Genomic DNA, 24357 nt, shown 5'->3' on the forward strand with positions numbered 1-24357 from the left:
GTTGATCTAAAACAGGTAAGCAGATAGTAATTGTTTGTAATCTTTCCACCGAACACAGCTTCATCAGATCTGAATTATCACTTTAACACATATTGCTGGGTTTTATTTTAGATAAAATGCAGTTTATACTCAAACACAGAGAACCAGCGTCTCTCCTTCGTGAATCATGTAAGAACTAAAAACAAAAAAGCACTGAAAGTTTGTGTGCCTCTTTTTTAGAAGCAGAAAGGGCGCATTCCATCCATGCAGGCTACCTGGGAGAACAAAACGGAGACATAAATAGAGCGAGAGACACTGGTTCAACAAATCAGGGAGGGAGAAGAAGAGAGACAGAGAGAGGATTCAAGCCTCCATCTGCAGAGAGGGAGTCAGGAGACATGCCTTCTGGCAGGAGCTGAAGAAGACAGCTGTGTTTGGTGTGGTATTTTTAAACGCATCAATGCTGCTCCAATCCCCGCGCCTCGCCTGACCTATTTTTAGCCAGGGCTGGCCATTGTTCTATTTCTGTCACCTGTGGGCCCCGCAGTTGTTGATTCACATGCAAATGAAGCTCGCTCCCTCCCCGTCTTCGCGCTGCTGCCTCTGCGAGATGCTCAGTGAGCGCGCGGCTTTCCTGGCAACTCCAGCTTCCCTCTGCGCTGCCGCTCAGACTCTGCGCCGGGGCGAGGGGCAGAGACGAGGAGAGCTTTAACAGAGTTGGAGAGAGAAGCTGCTATCATCTTTAGTGTTTGGGACCAGACTGAGGAGCCCTGCAGAGAGGGAGAGAGAGAGAGGGAGAGACAGTGTGTGTGTGCGCAGTTTTTAGTTCGTCAGAGGAGGAGGCAGAGGAAGGGAGAGAGCGAGAGGGAGAGAGAGAGAGAGAGCGAGAGCGCTGCCTGTTGTCGTGGTCTCTCCCTCCCCTGAGTGGCTGAGGGCTGGCTCTTTTGGTGACAGGAAACACAGGGCTTGCGATGAGACCCGAGCGCTGAGTGGAGTATGCTGCAGACGATTTACGAGGGCGAGTCAAGTTTCTCCACAACAGAGGGGCGCATTGGACACCAGCAGCTCCCCAACCAGAGCAAGATGCACAACGTGAACAACTCAGGTGATCTCATGCTCCGCTGCTGCTGCTTCTCCTACTGAGGGGGGGGATCCCTTTCTTTATTATTATTATTTTTCCTGCTTTTTTCTTCTTCTATTATTTCCCCTCTCCCGGGTCTTTGACGCTCTTCCATCATCTCTTACATTTCCACCCTGTCTCGTTTATTCTCACACTCAACTCTTTGCGCTCTGATTTCTGTGCGAAACGAGGCGACGTCACGGCACCCAGGTAGGACCAAGCACCTCTTCCTGAATCACTTCAACTCCTCGCAAATTGTCTCTTGTAAAAAAAATTGGACTTTAAGCTGATTAAAATAAGAAAATGAACTTGCTCTTTCTGTGTGTGTGTGTGAACATGAGAGGGGTGTGGTGTTTTGCGAGCTTCCATGTCACCGTGCACTTTTCAGGGAACAGGAAGAACTGTAGCAAAAAATACTGAAAAGAGGGAGGGGGCGTGGGGGGGCATCTGAAAGGTTTCTCTCTCAGGACATTTACCGCAAACACTGACTGCTCTATTTTGAATCTGAGAGCTGAACTGAATTGTATACGTGGCTGACATCAGAATGAGTAACATCCATTCTCTGTATTGACTCAAAAATGAGTCACATTGTTTGTGCTCTTCTTTCCCCTTTGTGTGGCTATTGATAAAAGTCCAAAAATAGCTTTTTGGTAAATGGCACCGAACTGTAAACACTGTGCTCCGGGTAAACGCAAAGGAAGTGATGACAATCCTACAAGTGTTTTGATTTCCTTTGAAATGTGTGCAACATGAAAGAAACAGTCCAATGATGGGAGCTTTTTTTTTTTTTTTTTGTTGCTCTGATGGTGGTGGCAAAAGAGTTCATATAAACAACTGAAAACATGGATGGCAACAGATCAGGTGATTTAAAGAGCAGGGGGTCTGGGTCTTTTGTCTTGCAGCTTGTGAACCAAATAAGATGTATAGTGAGCGCCTGAATCCAGGCTCCTTGCTTATTCTGTGGGTCAGCTATTCTTAGGTGAGTTATTTTCAGCTTATGGCATTAGCCTGCTAAGATTAGGCGTCTGTGCGTTATCATTCCATCTTGCATGCTCCTGATATAACAGCGGTTTGGAACAGATATTAATAGAGAATTCTCTCATTTGCCTGTTTAATTTGTTCTTTCCACTTTAGCATAAATCACCTGATAGTGACTGAAATTATCTGTCTGAAAATGTTACTCCACAAAGGCTTTCATTCAGTTTAAAAGGTTACATGAGTTGTTTGTTCAGAATAAGGCTAGCATTTAGTTTTAATCTTTAAAACTGAGAGGATTTTCCGTGTCAGCTCTAGGTTCTTTATGATTTTTTTTTCTTCCTCTATAGCACAGCTTTCAACTTATTTTTAATGCTTCTCTTCTGTTCCAAGTGGATCATCAAATGAAAGGGCTCAGTCATAATTTTACTTTGATTAGTGTCAGCACCATCAAAGTTCTAAAAAAAAAAAGCAATCCTCAGGTGGGCTTTCAAACAGTGAGAGACTAATGAGTTTCCCCTGAGAGCAAAATATCATGCAAATATCAAAACGGGACCTTTCAGGCAGGAACAATGCAGCACCTTTTAGGTCCACTCGTCTGTGTCCTGTGTCTATTCAGGCCGCCTCGCCACGTATATCTGAAGTGTTTACGGCTGAAGGGATTGTGCAGAAAAACACAAAGGGTGTGGGGTTTTAGTGTCAGCACTTCCTAGAAACGGTGTATTTCAGGAATAGAGAGCCTTATCAAAGATTATCAAAGGACAAGCAAAGAATGGCAACTAAAAATAAATTTAAATTAGTTTGTTTTTTTTTGTTTCTCAAAACTTGTGCGTGCATGCTAAGGATTTTTATAGAATAGTTGTCAATGTTGCACTTTTTGTAAGAAAAAGTCTTTGACGAAGAACCTCCCACTTATTAACTTTTCATAACTGGATTTGCTTTTGTTTTGGTCCACTTATTGTTTTGTCAGAGGTCAGAGGTTACAGCGGGACAGGAGACGACTGGACTCCTGGCTTCGGCCAGCGAAAGACCCCGTGATAGCTCAGCTCATTTCTCTTTTTGTTAGCAGACAGACTCCAAACCGCAGCTCTGGCTCAGCTGCAAGGACGAGCCCGAGTCTTAAAAATAAAGACCCGTTTCCTGCTTTAGACATACCAGCTGCTCAAAATAACAAGGCACTTAATGAGAGATCCAGCACCACATTGCAGTCCCAAGCATCGGCTTATTTTTTGCCCTCAAACATCTTCTGTATCTCTGTTTCTATTTATACAAGCAGATGGGGAATTTAGATAAGCAACACTCTATTTGAAACTCAAATACTTACAACACACATGTTTAAAGTGTAACAGTGTTTTTGTTATGTATTTTTTTAATAAAAATTGACAAATTAGATCTAAAATGCTCTCAAGATGATAGTAATATTTAAAGGATGTTCTTAAAATACTCAAATACAAATGAGCATTTAAATGTCTGTACTATTTTGGGGTTGTATTATTAAGCTATAGTTATTAATAAAACTGGTTACCTAACAGCCCACGACATGATATTTACATGTATTTAACTCCTTGTGGGATTGTGCCAAAGATTTGGCATTAATGTTGCTCTTTTGCTAAGATAAACTGTGACAGCGGTAATCTCATTGTATGAGTTTCATGTTTTTAATTTAATTATCATCTAACAGAAAAAAAAACATTTGCTCTCAACTAAGAATTTAAATTATTGGTAGTTAAGAAGTGACATTGTTACAAAAGTTTACTGTTCAGTGACATCTAAAGTTGCTTTAAGGTGGCACCAAACTTGTTAAAGTTAAAGTTCCGATCTTTTTGAAGTGGGGTCTTGTGGCGAGGTCGTGAATAATTAATATCTTACCTGTTGTAAATAGCTCTCAGAGTTTAATTCTGGCTGAACTGATGAGCTAACAGGTTGTTTGAGTCGGAACAAGACCAAGGAAGTTTTGTCATGTCTCAAAACAACTCAAGTTTCAGAGTTTTTGAAGTGGTTTGTGCGAACGCTGGCGTTACATGAATACTTATGTAGAATTCTGTGGTTGCTTGCGAGCACAAATAGCAGCAGCAGCTTGATGTAGCACTTCTGGTGCAGCCTGGGACAACCACTATCTGGTTATCATAATATTTCTGCCAGAATAACCATATAATGTGAAACTGAGAGAGGTGTAAAAGCTCATAAAATACCAGTCATGAACTATGAAGTAATTTTAGAGTAATTTTAATACAGCAGCAATCATCTTTAGTGTTGCCCTCACTCACATTAGCTGTTAGCTCGTCATTTTAATCAGAATTAAACTCTATTTCTCATTCAAAAATATATCCTCAACAGGTAAGATATTAAATATTCATAATCTGCCCGCTAAACCCCACTTCAAAAAAATCTGAACTACCTTTAAGATGTAAAAATCCCTGCATGCTATGTTTTTTAATTACCCATGTCATTTTGAGAATGTTAACCATTCCCTTCTTATTGAAGTTGGCATTTTATAAGGAGACAAATAAAAAAAAAATGAAATGCTTAGATTTGTTTGTGGTAATCCTATTGTACTAAAACTGTAATGCTGTGTGAATCCTTTTGGTAAAGTTCTGGTATGTATTTCAGTCCGCTCACGTGCAGTGGTAGGATAAAATCTCCAGTGATGTGTGTCTCGTTTTGGGATGGGAAGCCTGCTAATGTGGCCTGAGGCAGAAAAAATAAAAACACGGCCATCAAACATCTCAAATTATGGCTGTGATTGTCACTTCAACCACCGGGGCTAATGAGAGGCAGATCAGTTATAGAAATAAACACATTGGGGACTCTGACGGTGTGACGCTGCAGTGGGAGTGTGGTCACAGGCAATGAGTCACACTACCCCCCCCCCGGCAGGACCTCCGCAGGGAGAAATCTGGGCATGGTACAGGGTGCTTGTTGCTCCCTTGTGCTAAAAACAAATTTGGGACCTGTCATTCATAAATCTCTTGTTTACCAGTGCCTCCAGACCCTTCAGTGCACTTTCCACGAATCGAGAGGCACCTCACGTTCACCCGATATGAAGCATTCCTCTTGGATCACCAGCAGCACTGATCCAGAAGAGGTAGAAAGGCAGGCTTCATTTTTGAGTGATGATTTTAAAAAAAACACTCGAAAGTTACATAAATGTGACACAGCGCTTTTATTTTAGCCTGTGTTAAATTGAGCAGGCGGCCTCACAACTGTGACAGTCTTTTGCACATTGTCTATATTAAGACCCTGCTCAGAAAAGCATTTAAATTTAGCCCTAGTTACTGCTAGTTCCCCATTCTCCCCTGCCTGGGGAGTATTTTTATGATAAAAGAACACCAGATTTCATTTGGGGTAGTTTCATGCCGCTGTTCACATTCATAAATCAACTGTTAGTTTGAAACAGCATAGGTCTAACGTGCCGTGTTGGTGAACAAAGCAGACAAAAGCAATGTAATGTCTTCTTTTGTGTTTGAGGAGACAAAGAGAATGTTGTCAGTCACGAGGAAGAAAACTGAAAATCACATATAATGCAGAAAGAGGCTTTATTGTTGCCAGAACAGAGCCTGCTTACCTTTAGGGCCTTATTCTGTTCCCTCATTGTTATTCAGTTCAGTTTTATTCTTGTCGACACGGTGAATGGCGAGCGGACAAGAATAGAACATGCACATGAGGCTGTTGTGGTTTGCTGAAGGGCCGTTTCATAAAGCCCTGCGTTATCAAAGAGAGCCTGAAGAGCGAGTTCAGAATTTTTGAAGTGGGGTTCTAAGGAAAAGCTATGAACAATTAATATCTTACCTGTCGTAGGTAGATCTTTGAATGGCCTCAGTTTGGAGAAATAGTGTTTAATTCTGACCAGATTCAGTTTAATTACACACACAGAGAATCATGTTACAGAATACATAACAACAAGATAACAGTGCGTGAAGATTGACAAGCTAACAGCTAGTCTAAGGAGGGGCCAAGACTAAAGTGAATTTCTGCCATTTTGAAACTTCTCACAAGTGAAATGTGAAAGTCATTCTTTATGCATTTATGTCGTCCCAAATAGTTACAGGCTGCTAACCAACTAATAGCGTAGATGCTCACTTAATACTGAAAACGTCACAAAAAAGCTAACACGATTAACTTGTTCATCACTGAAATTCATACAGAAAATGAATGTTTCAAAGGCATTAATAAAGCTTCAACTATTATTTACAGACATATATTCTTCAGAGTCAGCAAAGAAAAGATGAAAAAGATGTGAAAATGCACAGCTTCATTGTGACATGTTTCTACTACAGGAAGCTATAGTAACTCTACGAGGACAAATGGTACCATGTTGCAAGATGGGCGACAGCGAGATGGTTTTGCTGCTAATTGTGCTTGTAAATAATTATAAAATTATAAGTAAAAATGCTGTACTGTAAAATTGTGAATGATGAAAGTTTCATAAAACAGCTTTCAAATGTACCACCATAAAATATTTGAGGTTGGAGTCGTTTTAAGACAGAAGCTATCCACTTTTAGCCTTTGGCGTGTCAATCCAGTCAAGATTTAACTCTATTTCTCTAAACTGAGGTAGTTCAAGAAGCTATCTGCAACAGGTAAGATATTATTTATTCCTAACCTTTTCACAGAACCCCACTTCAAAAGAGCTGAAGCTCTCACACTCCTCTTGCACCGAGCTGCCTGTCTCAGATAGTCTGATAGAGGCTTCGCTTGTTGATCAAAGAGGAGATTCTTAACGCCAGTCTCAGTGAAAAATGAGTTTAATTAGACATCACAGTGGTGAATTCTCTCAGGCAGCATTTTTCTTTTTATATGTGTGTGTGTGTGTGTGTGTGTGTGGGGGGGGGAGCTATATTTGGACCCATTAAACAAAAGTAGCACTGAGGCTGTCTGACTTTCTGAGCCCTTCATTGGTTCACAGGTTCACGGCTGCTCCTGGAACAGCACTTGTTACAAAAAGGGTCCTTTGTCAAGTACTTCCAAGCTAAGATTAATATTCCCTGTCAGGAGAGAAGTGCCTGTTCTACAGGTGCCTGTTCGCTGTGCCTGCCGCGTTGTTGCCCTCCTCTGTCATTTGATTGAAGTTGTTTTTAGAACACAGAGAGGGAAAATGACAGCACTGGAGTCCCCTCTGTTTGCCTTTACTTTTTGAACAACTTATCACTTATGAAGCACGGATTTTTGCAGCGAGTGTTGGTGTGTCGGAGGCTTTTGTAACATCTTCTCTCAATCCCTCTCTACTGGGGAGGGGAGGGACTCCTTTTTCTTATATAAGAGCTGAAAAGCTGATATAATAGTCAACATGTCACATTGGCACAGTAGGCAGGAGATGACACGCAGGGAGACTTGATATCCGCAGAATGAGGGGAGACATAATTACGTCGCCAGCGTTGCCATGGCAGCGGCAAGTTAGGGTGGTGGATACTAGGGTGTGGGGGTTGTCACAGACCAGGATTGCGCCACTTGCTTTTATGTTTCTATTTTTAATCATCGCCGCCGCATGCACATGGAATGGTGGCAAAAAAAAAAAGAAAGCAGGCTGTATGGCATAAACAAATGGGCCTCAGTGAACATAGGGCACTGCTGCACTGCTCTCGCCATGAGCTCAGTTCTTTTTGGCAGGCTAAACTTTTTTTTTATTGTCATTTTACTACAGTTTATAACTTTATGACAGGACATACATCACAGAATTATTCATATATGTATTCATATGTATCTGGAACAGGTCAGTGTGTTTTTTTGTTGCTAACAGGTGGTATGGGAACATTGCTGACATTTGTTCTCTCAGATGTGACCCCTGGAGAAGATTAAGGCAATGAAAGGACCCAATAAATCCTCCTTTAGCCTCTGGAATTTTAAGTAGGCTGCAATATTTGTCCAGCCTTACATAAAAGAGTTAGTATACAGCCTGAACAAATGAATATTCTTCTCAGGGTGCCACGTTGGAATCAACTTTTTTGTTTGAGGAGAGAAACGTCTTTCTTCTTTAAACTTGATAGATAGATGTCATTCTTAACAGACTCACACTGCAGCAGGCTGATAAAGTCAGTCGGGGGCAGTAGTGTAACTAAAAAATGTGAAAATGATGAAAGTAGCATTTCTTAAAGGAATGCATTACATCTGCCGCCATTGATTCCAATATTTTAAGATCTTGCGCAATCTGTTAGCACTTCAAGTATGTGTTGGGAATGACTCTCAGCTACTACCACACCATATTTTAGACCACTACCTAGTAAATTGACTGAATTATAGTCATTTTTGTGTTTGCTAAGGTCGATCAGCTGTGACAACCATCTTGATTTGGGCTGACTCCAAAAGCTGGCCAGTTGTAAATGTACATCCAATGATTACATTTTAAGAGTTTCATTAAAATTCATTCAGTGGTTCATGAAATATTTTGCTAACAGGCAGACGAATAAGTGTGCACACAGGCGATTTCATGATGTGGCAGCAGGTGATAATCACGGATCGTCCCTTATGGAATAAACCTTTCGTCCCATGTTAGGAACTGGCGATTGATTTTCTCTGAGGAACAGTTTATATATAGAGCTTGGAGACCAAAGGGATACCCTCTCACTTTGTATCAGGAAATTACTTATAATAGAGGCGGCATCTGCGCTCAAGGGCAGAGATGGAAAGATCACAGGTACACAAACACATGCAGGTTCACGGCCTACTGTGTCTTGAATTACTTATGAGAGGAAAGAACATCTGCACAATGTTCTGCCATACGGACAGGGAGAAGGACTCTCTTTATTTATTTATCAAAGAGCGGGAAGGCAGATTTCATGTAAATACTTTAAATGACCACTTCAGCATTTCGTGCCACATGTCCGCTGAGTCCTGCGGCGCAGACAGCGGTTCCCAGCCGACTCTAAAATGACGAATGTGATAGTGTTAGTTTATAGATGCTGCAAGAACTGCACCCTTTCTAGGATCATGAGAAAGACGTACTCTTAATGTGCACATATTCTGTCGTTGTTAACCCTTAAAGTGATACTTTTAATATTTTGAAGTGAGATTATGAGGAAAGGCTATTAACAATTTATCTATTACCTGCTGTAGATAGCTCTTTGAACTGTTTTTGTTTTAATTCTGACCAAATTACCAAGCTAATGTCTAGCCTGAGCTAAAGCAGTAGTAGGTGGTGTAAACATTTATAAATGGTGTTTGCATGAACGGCTATGAATCTTTTTGATAATAGAGACAACTGTAATCTACTTTGGTCTTTTCCCCTGCTCCATCTAACCTTAAGCTCAGTAATCTGGTCTGAATTAAACTCTATTTCTTAAAACTGAGGCTGTTCAGGAAGTTATCAAGAAGGTAAGATATTAATTGTTCATAACATTTCTAACAGGCCTACTACATAAGATCTGAACTGTTCCTTTACCATATTTTGTCCTAAACAATTTACAGCTAAAGTCCGGAGCTACATACAAGTGTGATGAAGGACTGACAGATCTAATCTTCTCTTTTTATTCTTTTCTGTTTCTGTGTCACAGTGGATATTAAGCCAGACGTGCCCTTGGCTGCGGAGCCCTTATCCCCTTTAGACCTGCGCACAGATTTGAGGATGCTGGGGTCAGGCTCGGACCCCGTGCTGTGGGAGAGGCAGCTGCAGCAGGAGCTGCTCCTCATTCAGAAACAGCAGCAAATCCAGAAGCAGTTACTGATCAGCGAGTTCCAAAAGCAGCACGAGAAGTTGACCCGTCAGCACCAGGCTCAGCTCCAGGAGCATCTCAAGGTTAGCACAGGACTGAAACAGCTGTACGGACATCAGCCACAGCATGGCATAGTGCAGATTTAAAAGAAAACAGAGAAACAACTCAGCAGGGCTGAAAAATGCATTGCATCATATTAAATCAAAGTTAGATGCAGAGGTTTTCACTGCAGCAAAAACAAGAACGTTTCTCGAAAGCTGGTGTGATTTTAGAATTCTGCGCGCTTCCTTCGTGCTGACGCGAGCCCGTTGTGTTTCTCAGCTTCAGCAGGAGCTGCAGGCCATGAAGCAGCAGCAGGAACTCGCAGAGAAGGAGCGCCGTTTGGAACAGCAGCAGCAACAACAGAACCAGCAGGAGAAAGAGCAGGAGAGGCATCGACGAGAGCAGCACGTCTCCAGCCTGAGCCTCAGGGCCAAGGAGCGCTCCCGAGAGAGTAAGAGCTCGCCACCGTCATCATCGTCAGCTCCTCACTGTCAGGAGCTGAATTTTTTTAGAAAAATTAAGGGCCTCAGGCAAAAACAAGCATGACGTTCAACCTTTTCAATCTTTTTTTTTTTGGATATCAGAGAGCCCTAAGCAAAATATGTGAAAACTACTGAACAGGAGAGCTTTGTTTTAGTTAAGTGTTCCACTGGCTGAGAAAATACCCAGTTTTCCCTTTGGGGAATGCACATATTCTAATATTATTATTAGTAGTAGTGGTATTATTATTAGTAATAGTTTTCAAGTCGTGTCAACTTGTTTATTTCAACCTTTGCTGTGATAAATATTTGCATTTAAGCTGCAAAAACTTATTTATATTCCAACAGTATATTAGAATAACTCATATTTGCTCACAAAATACTAACTTAAAAACAAGTACAGTTATTCATTTCTCTTACCATTTGTTGTACCCAGTCTCATGAATGTTGGAGATATTTAGCATGTGAGAATTTGAACTCTAAAGCTGTTTCATTCTTGGGTGATATTAACTGAAGATCTCTCAGAAGCTGCACAAATAAAAGCAACTATCTGCAAATACTTTAAGAAGGCAGTGTTTCTATTGTGCTTCAAAAAGCTGCATTTTAAGACCACTTTGTTATACAGGATTAATGGCGTTTTCAAGTGCATCACATTTGGAACCAGCAGCAATGTTGAAAATGAATCTACTTTGCATCATTTCTTTCCTCCACAAACATCTCAGCAAAGAGTGAATGAGCAATAAGAAAAATTGGGGTAATTTTACTGCCATTCATAAGAAGGACAGGATTTTTCATGACTCCAGCTAAACATTTCTGAATAATAAACTGTCCTGAAGGATGCTTGGGGAGAGAGTAAACTGCAAAGCTTGAATTTTCTTTAGACCTCTGATAAAAAAAAAATATTATGATGATGGTACTTTTAACCAGGACATGACATAAAGCTGTCCAGAGACATCTGACACTTGAGTTTAGGAGAAACGTCTTTCAGGAGCACGACGAAAATAGCGTCAGATATAATATTTCATTTCTGTTTTTACCTTATACCTAATAATAGACAAGATTCATGACTTTGTCAAGTCAGGTAATATGAAGCTGTTCCCTGCAATTGTACCAACTGATGGGAGAGATGTTCTCTGCAGTGTGCAGCAACTGATGTGTTGCTTTTTCACCACTTGGGGGAGATCTTCCTACATAAGTCGCACGCTTAGAAAAGAAGAGCAAACAGTTTCTGAGATTAAAAAGAAAAATAATTTATTTAGCTTTTTCAAAGCGGTTTTGAGTTCCAGTTTTCAGTTGCATGTAATATTAAAAGGTATTTTATAAATGTTCCATGTTGAAAAGGAGTCACTGCATTTTAGGGTAACCCCAATCCCTTTGGTTCTTGCCTTTTGGTTTCACAGGTGCGGTGGCCAGCACAGAGGTGAAGCAGAAACTCCAAGAGTTTCTGCTGAACAAGTCCGCTAAGGATCCTATCAGCAACGGAGCTAATCATTCTTTTATGCACCACCCGAAACTCTGGTACACGTGAGTGTTTTCTGTTGCTTTCTTCAAGAAGAATGAAAAATACTGGCGTTGTTCCACTCCATTCCTTTCCTTTTGAAAACCTCGACTCGTCGTCGTTGTGTTACCAGGTCCTCTCACCACACATCATTAGATCAAAGCTCTCCACCTCTGGGAGGAACATCGCCCACCTGCCAGTACACTCTGCCATCGCCCATAGAGAGCAAGGACGACTTCCCCTTGAGGAAGACAGGTTTGTGAATTTACACATGACCAGAACGGAGATAAAATACCAAAACATGTATGTGCACAGGTATACAAAAATTCTTCGGGCACACAGATGTGAAAGTTGTAAAAGAGTTGTGACTTTTTCCACGCATTACTCATGTTTTATTCACTAAACTCGGTCGATGATACATTAAATGTCCTTTTCACCACCAGGAAGTGGATGACCTGCGAACAATGTCACTTATTAGTCTTCCCCCTCAGAGTTCTTTAAGAACATTGCATGATTCTTAACAAAGTCATTCTCAACACAGATCATACGAGATATCAAAATGTTGCACGAGACTGCATATAATGTCATTTTCAAGGTTTGACCAAAATGGCTCTAAAATAGGAGGATCTTAGTTTAAAACTCTGGCATGAAAGGCAGGGGGTGATATGCATTCCTTCAAGGAATACTATAGTTTTATTTTAATATAGGAACTAAATGCACTTCTTTTATAATTTTGTATCATTTAATCTAAAATCCCCTTGCAGTTATTTAAAATTGTTCACATTTGTCCCTATGCTATAACAATAAATCTTGTTCTACTGCTTTTTTTTAAACTGTGTCATGGTACAGTAAATTAGAGAGTTTAGGTAGATTAGTTTTTCTTTAGTTATGGGTTTTAAAAACTCTTTTGAAACTAGAAAAAAGGGTCCCCACAAAAAAAGCAGCTCAGGTTTGTTGGTTTAAAGTTTGTTTATTCCTCTGGGGATGGCTGTGTAAAAAAGATTAATTCTTGTTTCTCTTTCTTTGCACGAGCACAAAGACTTGCCAAGGTAAAAGAAAGCTTCATAGTTTGGCCATGAGGTCACCAAATTATATTATGCTCCTTCCCCTTCTCTGTCTCTATTAATTATATTGGAAAACAATATGATACTTGTTGAGCCGGTAACCTGCAGGCCTGTCGTTTTGTGTGCATACGCAATTTAGAGATCAAGCTGAAGAATTATGCCTTGTAAAATAATGTCACAGCATGGCAAGAACAAAGCTTAGACAGGTAAAAGAAAACTTTGGGAGGGTTTTTTTTTGTCTTTGCTTTGATCCTTCCCATATTTAGAACACATCCTTCAGAGAGGAGCATCTGCTCTACAAAGTACATTTATGGCATTAAAAAAGGAACGTAATAAGTTAAACTACAGATTTAAATAGCAATGCTCAGCTCTCATAAACAGGTTTCAAAATGAAAAAATATATATATGAGAAAAAAATAGTATTTCCTGTTTTCAACTATATTTACAAACGCTTCACAATCGTCTGCCGAATTCTTGTGCACCGATCAAACTATTTCTCACTCTTTGAATTTCTGAATCTATATGTGGTCATTTCCTGCCCAGGCCTTCCTCCCCCACTTCCTGCCTATCTTTATTAAAGTCCTCAGAGAGTTCGGCACGCGAGGGGGGGACTCACAAAGGTGGTTCTGTTCCCCGAGCCGCTGGCTGTCACCGATAACTGATTGGCAGGTGTTGCAGGCTCAGAACTGGCACAGGCAGGATGAACCTCGACAGGACTGTTTGTTTAAGCAAAGATAGCTCTCTGAAAACAAAGTCGAGGTGGCTTGAATGCTCCGAGTCCGACTCCCCGCTGCTTCATTTGGCCAGAGCCCTGAGCACAATCCCTTCCTGTTTGACTTTGAGACACATAATGAGGCTTATTTGATGCATCTAAAACATTAAAGCTCCTAAATGATGGTCGGTAAGTGTTTTTTGAAACTTGAAAACATGAAACTAAGATTTGTTTTTAGTTTTTAATAGAAATCCAGATTCAGTTGAGCGCACTGGTTGGCATGAATAAATATCAGGTCCTGAAAGTGTATAAGTGCTGTTGGTTACACGCTAATGAAGCAATCTGTGGTTTAATCTTTCAGTTAGAGGTCCTATTAATAGACACGTAATCCTCAAAAACACAAAGTATCTGCAACGCACTTTACTTTAACCCAATCACCTTAAAAGTAGTTTAAAGACTCTGCCATGATTAACATGTTTACTTGGTTTATATCCTCTGTGTTTCGATTCCGGGAATTAGAATAGACTCGGCTGAAGGCACGTGATAGTCTGCGGCAGGAATAGTTGTGGCTGAGCAGTAAGAACTGCAACCAACTCCCCCCACCACCCCCACCCTCCACCCTCCTCTTACATACACAGACTCTGGTCTTGACCCAGTTACTGAAAGTGTATATTCAGCAGGTGCAGGAGAGATTTTCAAAAATAATACTGCAAAGGTAAAACTGTAAAGGTGTTAAAAATATTATACAGTGAGATCTTGCAAAGACACTCGCAAATACCTTATAGCTTCACTTACTGTTTCTACACAACTTAGTGATTGTTTTAAGGCATTTTAATACTAACAGCAAAAAGACCAACCTGTTCTAATTTTTTTTAAAAATGCCAATGATAACAGACCGACAGCCGTAATATTAAATGTTTGAATCAACACAAAGATTCACAACGGGGCTATTAGGTGACACATCTCTAAGGTCCTGTGTCGGGTCTTTGCTGGATTTTAAAATTTATTTTTCTTGTTTCTTAAAGACACAACTTTTAGCTACTGTTCATCTGCTGTGGTTAGTTTTTTAGGGCTGACACCACTTCTTTCATTTTTCCAATTTCCCTCAATCCTGTATTGGCATATCCACTCAACGATATGCCAAGTTTTCTGCTAATTTGTCTTCCAGGCATGGAAAATACTATTTTATGGTTGTCAAACTGCTTTCTTTGGCATGCAAATAAAAGAATTAGGAACAAACTGGGTACTGTTTTTGCATCAGGTTGTTAATAAAACATTAATACTATCTAAAGAGCCCATTCAAAATAGGCTGTTTGCTAAGTTGTCTGCGATGTCTGGACACAGAACTGGTTCATCCCTTGAGTTAGGTGACTTTTTCATGCTTGAATGACTCATAGATGGGTGTTCATCTGCTTAACAAAGACTTTTTTTAAAAACTCGAAAATGGGTAGGTAGAAATACAGGACAGAAAATGAGAAAAAAAGCAGTCATTATTCAAAATGAAAAAGAAAAAAAACTTTAACTGGAGTGATTGGCTCTGGTCCTCTAGGAATTAATTTCACAGTAGATTGGTTTATAGCAATCAAAAGGCAATCAAAAGGCAAAGAAATGAGGAGATTTTTTTCTCTGTATATCTACATTATATCTACCACCACCAAGGAACATTATCATAACAAAAATGCTAATTGTTACAACTCAAAATATTTTAAAGGTATTGGACTGTAACTTTGTTTTTAAGGTTGTTTTTGGGAAAACAAACAATTTCTACTATTCAGCATTAGTTTAAACAATAATGTCAGCAAAATACCCAGCAGGTGTCCTGATTTCTAGAGAACACACCTCAGCTTTTTACACAGCCATCTGTCCAACTCGAGGCTCTAACGAACACAAACACTAACTGTGATGCCAGAGTTACATTTCTAATCAACCAGAGACAACAAAAACCCATAACGCCGATGATTGTAGCACATTGTCGTCTTTGGTGTGCATTAATGACAAATGAGACGTCAGAGCAGAAGTGACCCAGGTGCTCTGCCGCCTGTTGCACTGCACACTTATTTTTATACATTTTTTTGTTCCATAGAGACATGTGAGAAAGTGTTTGTTCCCGGGCTGCTGTCTGGCGTTCCCGTGGCGACCAATTGGGATGCGTAGCTTGGTGGCAGCAGTGTGTAAAAATAGAAAGCAATCAAGGCAGCAGGGCGTGAAGCAAAAGAGAGGAAAAAAAAAATCATACGACTCCCAACAGCGTTTTTTTCTCCATTTATCTCTCCTGCCTGGTTTTCTTCCTCCCTCGCTCGTTTTTATTCTACCTCACACCCACAGGATTAGAGGTCTGTGCCACGTATTAGGGAAGAAGGTTCTGCTGCTTTTGACAAAAGCCAGAAATAGCAGCATCTGGCCCACTCTTTTTAGCTGTGCCCCCATCACTGATCCTTCTCTTCCCTACAGTGTTCCCACGTGTCATGGCCTCACTTTCCTGTGTATACATGTACAAATGGTGAAACGCCTTTTAAATTATTGATTGGAATTAAATAATTGAAACTGGTTTACTATTGTGTAACAAGGGCTTATGTAACTTCAATAGAGCTTTGTGATCTGGCTTTTAGTGAAAAAAAGAGCTTTTTTTAAATTTTAGCGTGTCAAGGGAACTGTGCGACTGTTAAAGACTGAAAGGACGTTTGCTATAAATGAGACAGGGAGGTCACAATGACTAGACTAGAACACACTTCACCAGTCAGTCTTATTCATATAACTTATAGTTACATCATTCAAACTGAATTTCCTGTTTTAATCCGACGCTCAGACTTTTCTCAACATTTTTAATGACGTATGTGCCATGCATGTTTATTGCACTTTCATCGCTTCCTACTTAGTGAAATTATTTTTTCTATTGATCTGTTAAAGGTAACTTTGTAATTTGTGTGGTTGTGTGTTTATTCAAAGGTGATTTTTCTTTTTCACAAGAGACTCAAATATTTTAAGATTCTCTTAGATTTTGATTTAAAGCCACAAATCTATTTCAGTTCATCAAATTTAGTTGTCCGCTTTCATAGGAAATTAATGTTATGATCTGTTTTTCCCTGAACAAAATTTGGTCCTGATGTGAAACATACATATTACTACATATTGTCATCGTTTTTTTAAAAACTGATGGAAAATTTTATGAGACGTGGGTTATCACTGTTGTGTAACAAAACTAAACAGGTGGTTTTGGATGCAAGAATATACAGAGTGAAATTAAAATGAGGTTTAAAACTGATTATGTTACTGACAATGAGACAACATGCCAATATTTACTAAAAATTTTAAGTTTATCATGAAAGCCAGATGAAATTTTTTTTAATGAATACGCCTTTTTACGAATATATTATCCTTATGTCAGTGTTGATGGACTTCATGTGTAACTCGGGTTCAGACCAGGCCGTGCGTCAACATTACACTCAGGCCGTGGATTTGGGTACCTCTGGTTTGGATTAGGGGGGAGTGGGTGTGGAGAAAGCCCGGAACATCTGCCATGTTTTTGTGTTAGTTTAACTGTTGCTACTGTATCAGACTGTGGTCACCAGGGCGGCAGGTAGCGGACCGCTCCACTTAGAGCCTGTGCGCTGCTCGACCTAATTTGGTCCAGATGATGTGGAAATGGGCCCAGTCCTCATTCATTTATATCATCTGAAACCAGCTTGAAATTTATATGCAACTGAAAGTGTATCATAACAGTTAATTTTTTAAGTAATATATTATTTAATACACTTTATGTTTGCTTTCATTTTCTGTTTTTTTTTTTTTATTTTAGCCGAGGGGCTCCAAAGAAATGTATTGTTTAATTCCTAAAATGTTCATTGGATTTATATATGATTGTACAAATTGTTATTGGGAAGTTGTACGTTTTCTACATAGTTTGAGCTGAAACTTACATAAACATGTATGCCCTTGACTTTTTTAGCATCTGAGCCCAACCTGAAGGTACGATCCCGACTGAAGCAGAAAGTGGCAGAAAGGAGAAGCAGCCCAATGCTGAAGAGAAGAGAGGGAAACATTATGACTCCATACAAGAAGCGGGCTCTGGAGCTGATGGGTCTGTAACATCAGTTTTAACAAATCAAAGCTTTTCTTCACTTTTTGTGCACATCAGAATATTTCATATATAACAGCGTAACTGCACAGCTACATTCCTGTCATCTCTTTTGTGTAGTTTCATTTTAGCCTTGTGAAAAAAGAAAAGTAAGCATATAAATGATCGAACTCCTTGTTGTTCCACAGATTCTGCTCCAACCAACAGTGCCCCTGGCTCCGGCCCCAGCTCCCCCATTGGGGCCTCTAGTGCCTTGGGGACTGAAAATGGACCCTCCTCTCTGCCCACCACTACAAAAACTGAGGTAAGTGTATAAATTGCAAGCAAAACTAAAAACAAACCAAAAAAGGTATAAAAAAAGTTATTTTTTGACTGGTGTTCAAACTTTATGCTTACGGTTCTTGGCCTAATGAACGCAGCGCACAGAAACTGACACCAAAATAACCGGGGGTTTTGTGTTATTTCTGCTGGTTGTGTGCATCTAGGTTTTTGTAACTTGTTGCGAGTGGCCCGTTTAAAACAGAAAGAGCATCAGGGTTAGAATCTGAAAGCAGACCATTGTTGCAAAACTCACATAAACATTTAAAAACACCTAAAAGTAAAGTGGATAATTTCAAACAGTTTAGTTGTGTTTGTGTATGAAGAATGCACTTTGTGTATGGCTCTTCTTGTGGTGACATGCCTGATGTGTAGTGGTATTTTTCCCCTCAGCAGTGACGCCTACTGTGTAGGAGAACTGCAGCGAGTGCAGTTCCAGCTATATTGACATCACAACTCAATTGCACCATGACCAACACTCAAGCATGGTCTCAGCTTTACACATTACTAAAACTGACTTTCTACAACTCAACCCAAATGTCTTTATAATTACTGTTTACCATTATAAAATCGGGCCTATATCTAAAATTAAAGTCTCCAGCATCCAAATGTTGAAAGACACAGCTGCAAAGATTATATCAGATGCTAAGAGATGTATTTTAAGCAAGAAAAACAAATCTGTAGCTTGACTACAAGGTTGTATTTCTGTTATTTGCCTGGCTGCTTGTTCTGAGGCGTTTCTCAATGGGTTCATGGCTGAGTTGCTGACCAGAACTCCCTTTAGACTGAGCTCACAAAGCAGGCCGTTACAGAATGTGGCTGATATGACACATCTCCGAACATTCTTAGCAGAGCAGCTGTGTTTGCCTTAACCATTGCTGTTTACTCTCCCAGGGACCTCCAGTGACACAGAGAAGGGAGAGACGCCCTGACACCGGGCTGAGGGTTGATGCTTAGGGAGACAGAAGAAATGTGGATTTTAATTGATATCCCAGGCACTGGTAGCCAAAGACACCCACATGCTAACAACATAAACACACAGGATTGCTATTGTGTCAGCCCAAGCTGAGACTCTCATGAAAGTCATTGGTTGACTGCGGGGCTGCTCGTGGACCCCATGCCTGTTCCAAAAGCAAGGCATGTTTGTGTACCGTTACATTAGGTATCCTTTTTCAGAGGGAACTGGTCCCTCAGGTCAAATATGGGCCGGATATCCCCGTACAGGTCACTGAGTACTGGTAGGGGTTGGAAGGATAAACATGGCTGTTCCAAAACCACATGCTGCTCCGCTGCTCTGCTGGGTACAGGAAGTATGCCCCAGTGCTGATGTTCTCTGAGAGAGTTAGCCTGAGGGTGGGGTCCGGGGGGAGGCAGTAAGCCAACTAGGAGTCAAAGAGCTGTGGAAGGAGCTGTAGATTAGGACATTTTCAGTGTTTTTTTTAAATTACGTTTTAACCACATAGTTACCACTCTATGAACATCTTGCTTCCATCAAAAAAGCTTGTACCTTTCTGTTTCGAGAGGGAAAGAGCCTGTCCTTTATCATCACAATGTATTTATACTCATGCCACTAATCATGCTGCCTTTAAAAACAGTCTTAAATCTGCCACTCCCTCTTAAATCTGTCTCTCCTGCTCTGTCCTGCATGTTTGATGTAGAGATGGCCTTCCCAGCCAAGATTATTTCGACCCGAGGGCTCCATGTCCATGCTGAGCTTATACACGTCGCCATCTTTACCCAACATCTCCCTCGGACTTTCGACTGCATCCACACCAATTAGTGTGAGTACAACTTCTGCAGACTTTCATACACAAAATCTCACTATGCCCAACAGTGTGGTCATTCAGTGGATGTAGGGTTTTCATCTCAGTGTGTGAGCAGCAAAACTTGCCCTCAGTGGCTGTCTGGATTCTCTGTATGAGCACAGGTCACTGACCTGTGGCCCCAAATGATTTTATTGGGCTTAGATAAATATTGTTCTGCAGTGTCTTGTGTCAGCCTTGTTCTTATCCTCCCCCCTTTTACCTCATTTATCACAGCTTTTAAAAAGTCCAAGTGCTCTCAAGTGCAAGCCCTGATAACATTGCACGTGATATATCATCTTTTAGCTCGCTGGCGCATTCCACAGAAGCCTGTTTCATCAGCTTTTAACCACTTATGGTATCTGTCACTGTATGTTAACTTTTTAAAGCTATGAGAATGGTTTTATTCAGTAATTAAAATGGATTTTTTTTAGTTTTAGTGTTTTGAAGAAATCATTATAAGATGTAGTAATTCTCACCGTTTTTCTTGTCTTTTAGGCTGCCATGGGGTTGAAAGACAGATCAACAGAAATCAAACATGGGTTGCCTGGGCACCTGCTGGGCCCTGTGCCCCTTCCAACCAGCCTGGAGTCCAAGGTGAGCCCCAGTCATCAGGCTCTCCTCCAACACCTCCTTCAAAAGGAGCAAATAAGGCAGCAGAAGATGATCTCCTCTGGTAAGATAGACTCATGTTCTTTTTTTTTAATTATTATTATTATCTGCGAAAGCAACTGTTTTACCCTTTTTCTCTGAAAACTTGACAAGAGTTTATTTTTCTCTTCAAAGGTCAAGGCTCCATGTCATCCCACCCTCATTCTCCGCTGGCCATGAAGGATCGTTCCATCAGCAGTCGCCCTAAGCTACCAAAACACAGACCCTTGAACAGAACCCAATCGGCGCCTCTGCCCCAGAACACGCTGGCCCAACTTGTCATCCAGCAGCAACACCAGCACTTCCTGGAGAAACAGAAACAGTACCAGCAGCAGGTCCACATAAATAAGGTATATTGCTGGGCTTTGCAGGATTTTGACTTTCAAATTGCTTTGCACAACATTCTGTATTCCATTTTTTTGGTCTCACGAGATTGGATTTTACTGCAGGAAGTTATCGTTTTAGGCACACAAATGTAGTTCTATTTATACCCCTTTGTAAAAGCATCTGTGGCAGCTCAAGTTTACAGACCTGCAGTCTGTCCCTCCCCTCAAATCCCGGTGTTATTTCTGCTAACCAAAGAACTTCTGCCTGACTTCAAATAGGAACGAAATCCTTCCCCTGCTCTAATTCTGTTATCGTAGCTAGAGGCATCAGTGCTGTTCACATGCTAACGCTGTGAAATTTAATTCATCTTAGCTTAAATGAAAAAAAAAAAAGTGCCCAGAATGCATTTTGTTCCCTTTGTGGCAATATTTGTGTTTCTGTAAGCTGGCCGAGGTGACCTGGCTGTGCACAGGCTGTCATTATTCTGGCGAGCGACGTGTGTGAAGTGGTGGACTCGCTGAAAGGCAGCATTGTGAGCTCACACACGGATGTGTCCCAGCGTTGGGTCCTAACAGGGCCAGGGGAACCGCTGAGCGAGTCAGACCCAGAAGTCATAAAAAGCACAAAGCACCACAAGCATTCATGAGCAGGATGTACAGTGCAGATGTGCAATGTTCTTTTTGGACCGTTTCTGCATCATTTGCAATATGATTAGCTGTAATTATCAAGAGAGAGAGACTTTGTGAGGCTGAATAGTTGGGAAATAACAGCAACAAGTTCTTTGGAAACATTTTAACAGGCCTTGCTCTGATCACTCAGGCCAATGAGATTGTGAGTAAAGCCTCTTTAAGTGGAGGTTATAAATGGCCACTAATCAGGGATGAGCCTTAAGTGTTTATTGAGAGGGAGCTCTGAAACATTGCCCTAATTATTTTCCAAGCAGTGGCTTTTCTACGGTTGTTTTTAAACACCCTTTGATTCCTTTTTTTTTCCATTGCTTCCAAAAGTAGGGGTGGGGGTGGTGTGGGGGGTACTAATGACAATCTACAAGGGCTTAGGGATTTTAGCAGTGTTTACTAATGCCATGCTATAGAGGCTAATTCTTATAGCTGAAAGGATATTTTTATATAAGGCCTACATTCAGTAGATGGTAATGTTGTTTACCAGCTGACAGGACCAAGCCTGTTTTGGAGCCCTCTTGTGGGCAAATACTCTATTCGGGTTTAGCGAAAAAAGCAAAATGATAAAATATTTCTCTCCCTACGGAGTTCTTTAGTCAGGCTGAATTTTCTATGCTTCAGGGAAACAAATATTTTTCTCTCCTGGTTTTTCTTTAATGAAAAAATGGTTTTTGATCATAGAAACTTGTACTTTAAAACAAAATCTTTGGCACGTCCATGACTTTAACTGATTATTGCATAACCAATGATGTTGTGATAAGTTGCTCATAAAAAAACTGTGAAAGTACTGCTGCATATTAGGTACATGCGGTGCTGTGCAAAGGTTTTGAACCACTCCTAATTTCTTTAAACTTCACTTTAAGGAAATCAGTGGTTAATTTCTTTGAGTTTAGGATCCTTCTTATGTCTGATTTTTAATTCAAATGAAAAGTGTGGAGTTCCATGCTTTTAAACTGCAATAAATGGGTTTCAAGAAAGCCTGACTTGTTAAAGACAATATAACAAACTATAACTAGTGATCTTTAAAGGGATGTGTATCGCCTGATGCTTTGCATGCCAAAGTTTTAAAGAAAGATGTTGCATGATTTGTTAGCAATCAGTAGTAGATTTGCATCCAATGGTTACTTTCTGAGAGTTTCACTAGAATCAGTCCAGCAGTTCATGAGATATTTTGCTAACAAAATCACACACATATTCACACAGACACATTGTTACATTGTTGACACCTTTTATGGTAAATAATGAAGAATGAATTTTGCACAGTACTGCACATGTCCCAGCTGAACAATGGTGCACTTTGATGGAAAATGTGCTTTTAAAAATCCTCTTTTTCAAACTTATAAATAACATTTTCCATGCATGAGAACAATAGCCCCTGTTATTCTGAAATGTAATCTTAAATTTCTTGGAAACAACTTTATTTAGCTTTGACAATACTTGCACAAGTGAGGTCTGTGATTTATTACGCAAAGTACGAACACTAATCTGCTTACCTGGCACAGTCAACAATACTGACAAAAAAAATTGGATCACTTCATAAATGATTTACAAAAGCCACCTGGCAGGAACAATATTACTATAATAATATAATTAATGTTTATGCATTTTTTTCAGCTACTAGTTTTTTAATGCATCAGAAACCTTTTATTTGGATAACCTTGCGTCAGCAACACAGAAAGGTTCTGCGTGTCCTAAATTGATCAACAGGTTATTTTCCTGTCCAGTAATAATGTTGAAGAAGATTATGTGCAGGATATTGTCATTAATGTGGTGCCGATGTGTTTTGCAGCTGTTATCCAAGTCCATTGAGCAGCTACGTCAGCCCAACGCGCACCTGCAAGAGTCAGAGGAGGAGCAGGAGGAGCAGCAGAAGGAGGAGATGGAGAGCATGCAGGAGGACAGGCTGCCCCCTGCAGGGGTCATTCGGAAGCACACGCTCAGCAGCAGCAGCAGCAGCAGCTCGAGCGGCGAGCTCCCAGACGCTCACTATGGGGTCATCAAGGTGAAAGAAGAGCCGGCTGATAGCGAGGACGAGGCTGCGACCAATCAGCGCCTGGAGTCTGAGCCGAGCACCTATCTGCACCAGGTCAAAGGGAGACTGGTGATAAGAGCCATGATCTGAGGAGGGGGTCAAACATCTCAAACGCTCACATCTACACACACACACTCAGCCACACACACACAAGCAACAGAACTCACACATTAGGCCAGCTAACACCCTCAACTCATCTCTTCAGACTCTCTGTTTGTGATCTTTGTGTAGTGATCTCTGTAAAAAAAATGTTTCTTTTGTGTAAATATATATTAAAAAAAAAACAAAAAAAAAAACTTTAGGTCATTCTTTTTAGGAGCTGCTTTGGTTACTTTGAGTCTGCTGAACTGAAACAAACAAACAAACAAAAAAAAGACATGTATGTACATATTCTGTGACTTTAGCATCAAAAAAGATTTCTAGAGGGAAGCTTTAGCAGGTGTACAGCTTTGATGATCCTCCTCATGTTCCCACTTTGTACATTTTTGCTCCTGTATCTAACTCATGATTGAGAATGATCAATCTTTGTTGTTTGATAAGGAAATTAAAACACTATATGTACTTAATTTTATTAGGTTTTTACTTTCTTTTTTTTTGAAAATCTGTGACAATATTTACTGTTCACTGGTCTCAGAGTCGGAGGAACAAACATCTGTCTTAGGGAGTACACATACTTAAATTCGAAGAGAGGGCAGTGATTTGTGCTAGGAGTGATATTACCACTTGACTATGGTCCGATGCTCATACTGAAATTTGTGAGGGATGTTGAAGGACTAAAATCCCTGCTTAGGTGTGCTGGCATCTTCCAACACGCACCTCATGAATCCATCCCACTCTCTCGCTCTCTCTCTCCCTCTCTCTCTCGGAGCAAACCCAGAGCATTAAGCGTCTCTCCTCTCACCCTCTGGGTCTGAATCAAAGCTCGATGGAGCTTTCAGCAGAGGAGTCAGACAGAGA

General features: G+C 40.5%; 1 protein-coding gene across 3 annotated transcripts; it reads left to right on the forward strand.

Annotated features, from left to right (window-relative positions):
- Positions 1–600: 600 nt before the first annotated feature.
- On the forward strand, positions 601–23735 carry hdac9b (histone deacetylase 9b). 3 transcript variants are annotated; one of them, XM_017426569.3, is made up of 11 exons: positions 601–1084; positions 9562–9803; positions 10042–10213; positions 11642–11765; positions 11873–11994; positions 17462–17593; positions 17779–17894; positions 19567–19689; positions 20209–20386; positions 20497–20711; positions 23158–23735. In XM_017426569.3, exons 1-11 carry the CDS (start codon positions 976–978, stop codon positions 23488–23490), a joined length of 1866 nt encoding a protein of 621 aa, XP_017282058.1. In that variant the 5' UTR covers positions 601–975; the 3' UTR covers positions 23491–23735. The 3 variants fall into 3 exon arrangements, with proteins under 3 accessions (XP_017282058.1, XP_017282057.1, XP_024863899.1); XM_017426568.3 differs by having other exon boundaries at positions 602–1084; positions 11633–11765; XM_025008131.2 differs by lacking the exon at positions 601–1084 and adding an exon at positions 1092–1309.
- Positions 23736–24357: the final 622 nt, after the last annotated feature.

Source organism: Kryptolebias marmoratus, linkage group LG16, assembly GCF_001649575.2.
Source record: "Kryptolebias marmoratus isolate JLee-2015 linkage group LG16, ASM164957v2, whole genome shotgun sequence".
Taxonomy (NCBI): domain Eukaryota; kingdom Metazoa; phylum Chordata; class Actinopteri; order Cyprinodontiformes; family Rivulidae; genus Kryptolebias; species Kryptolebias marmoratus.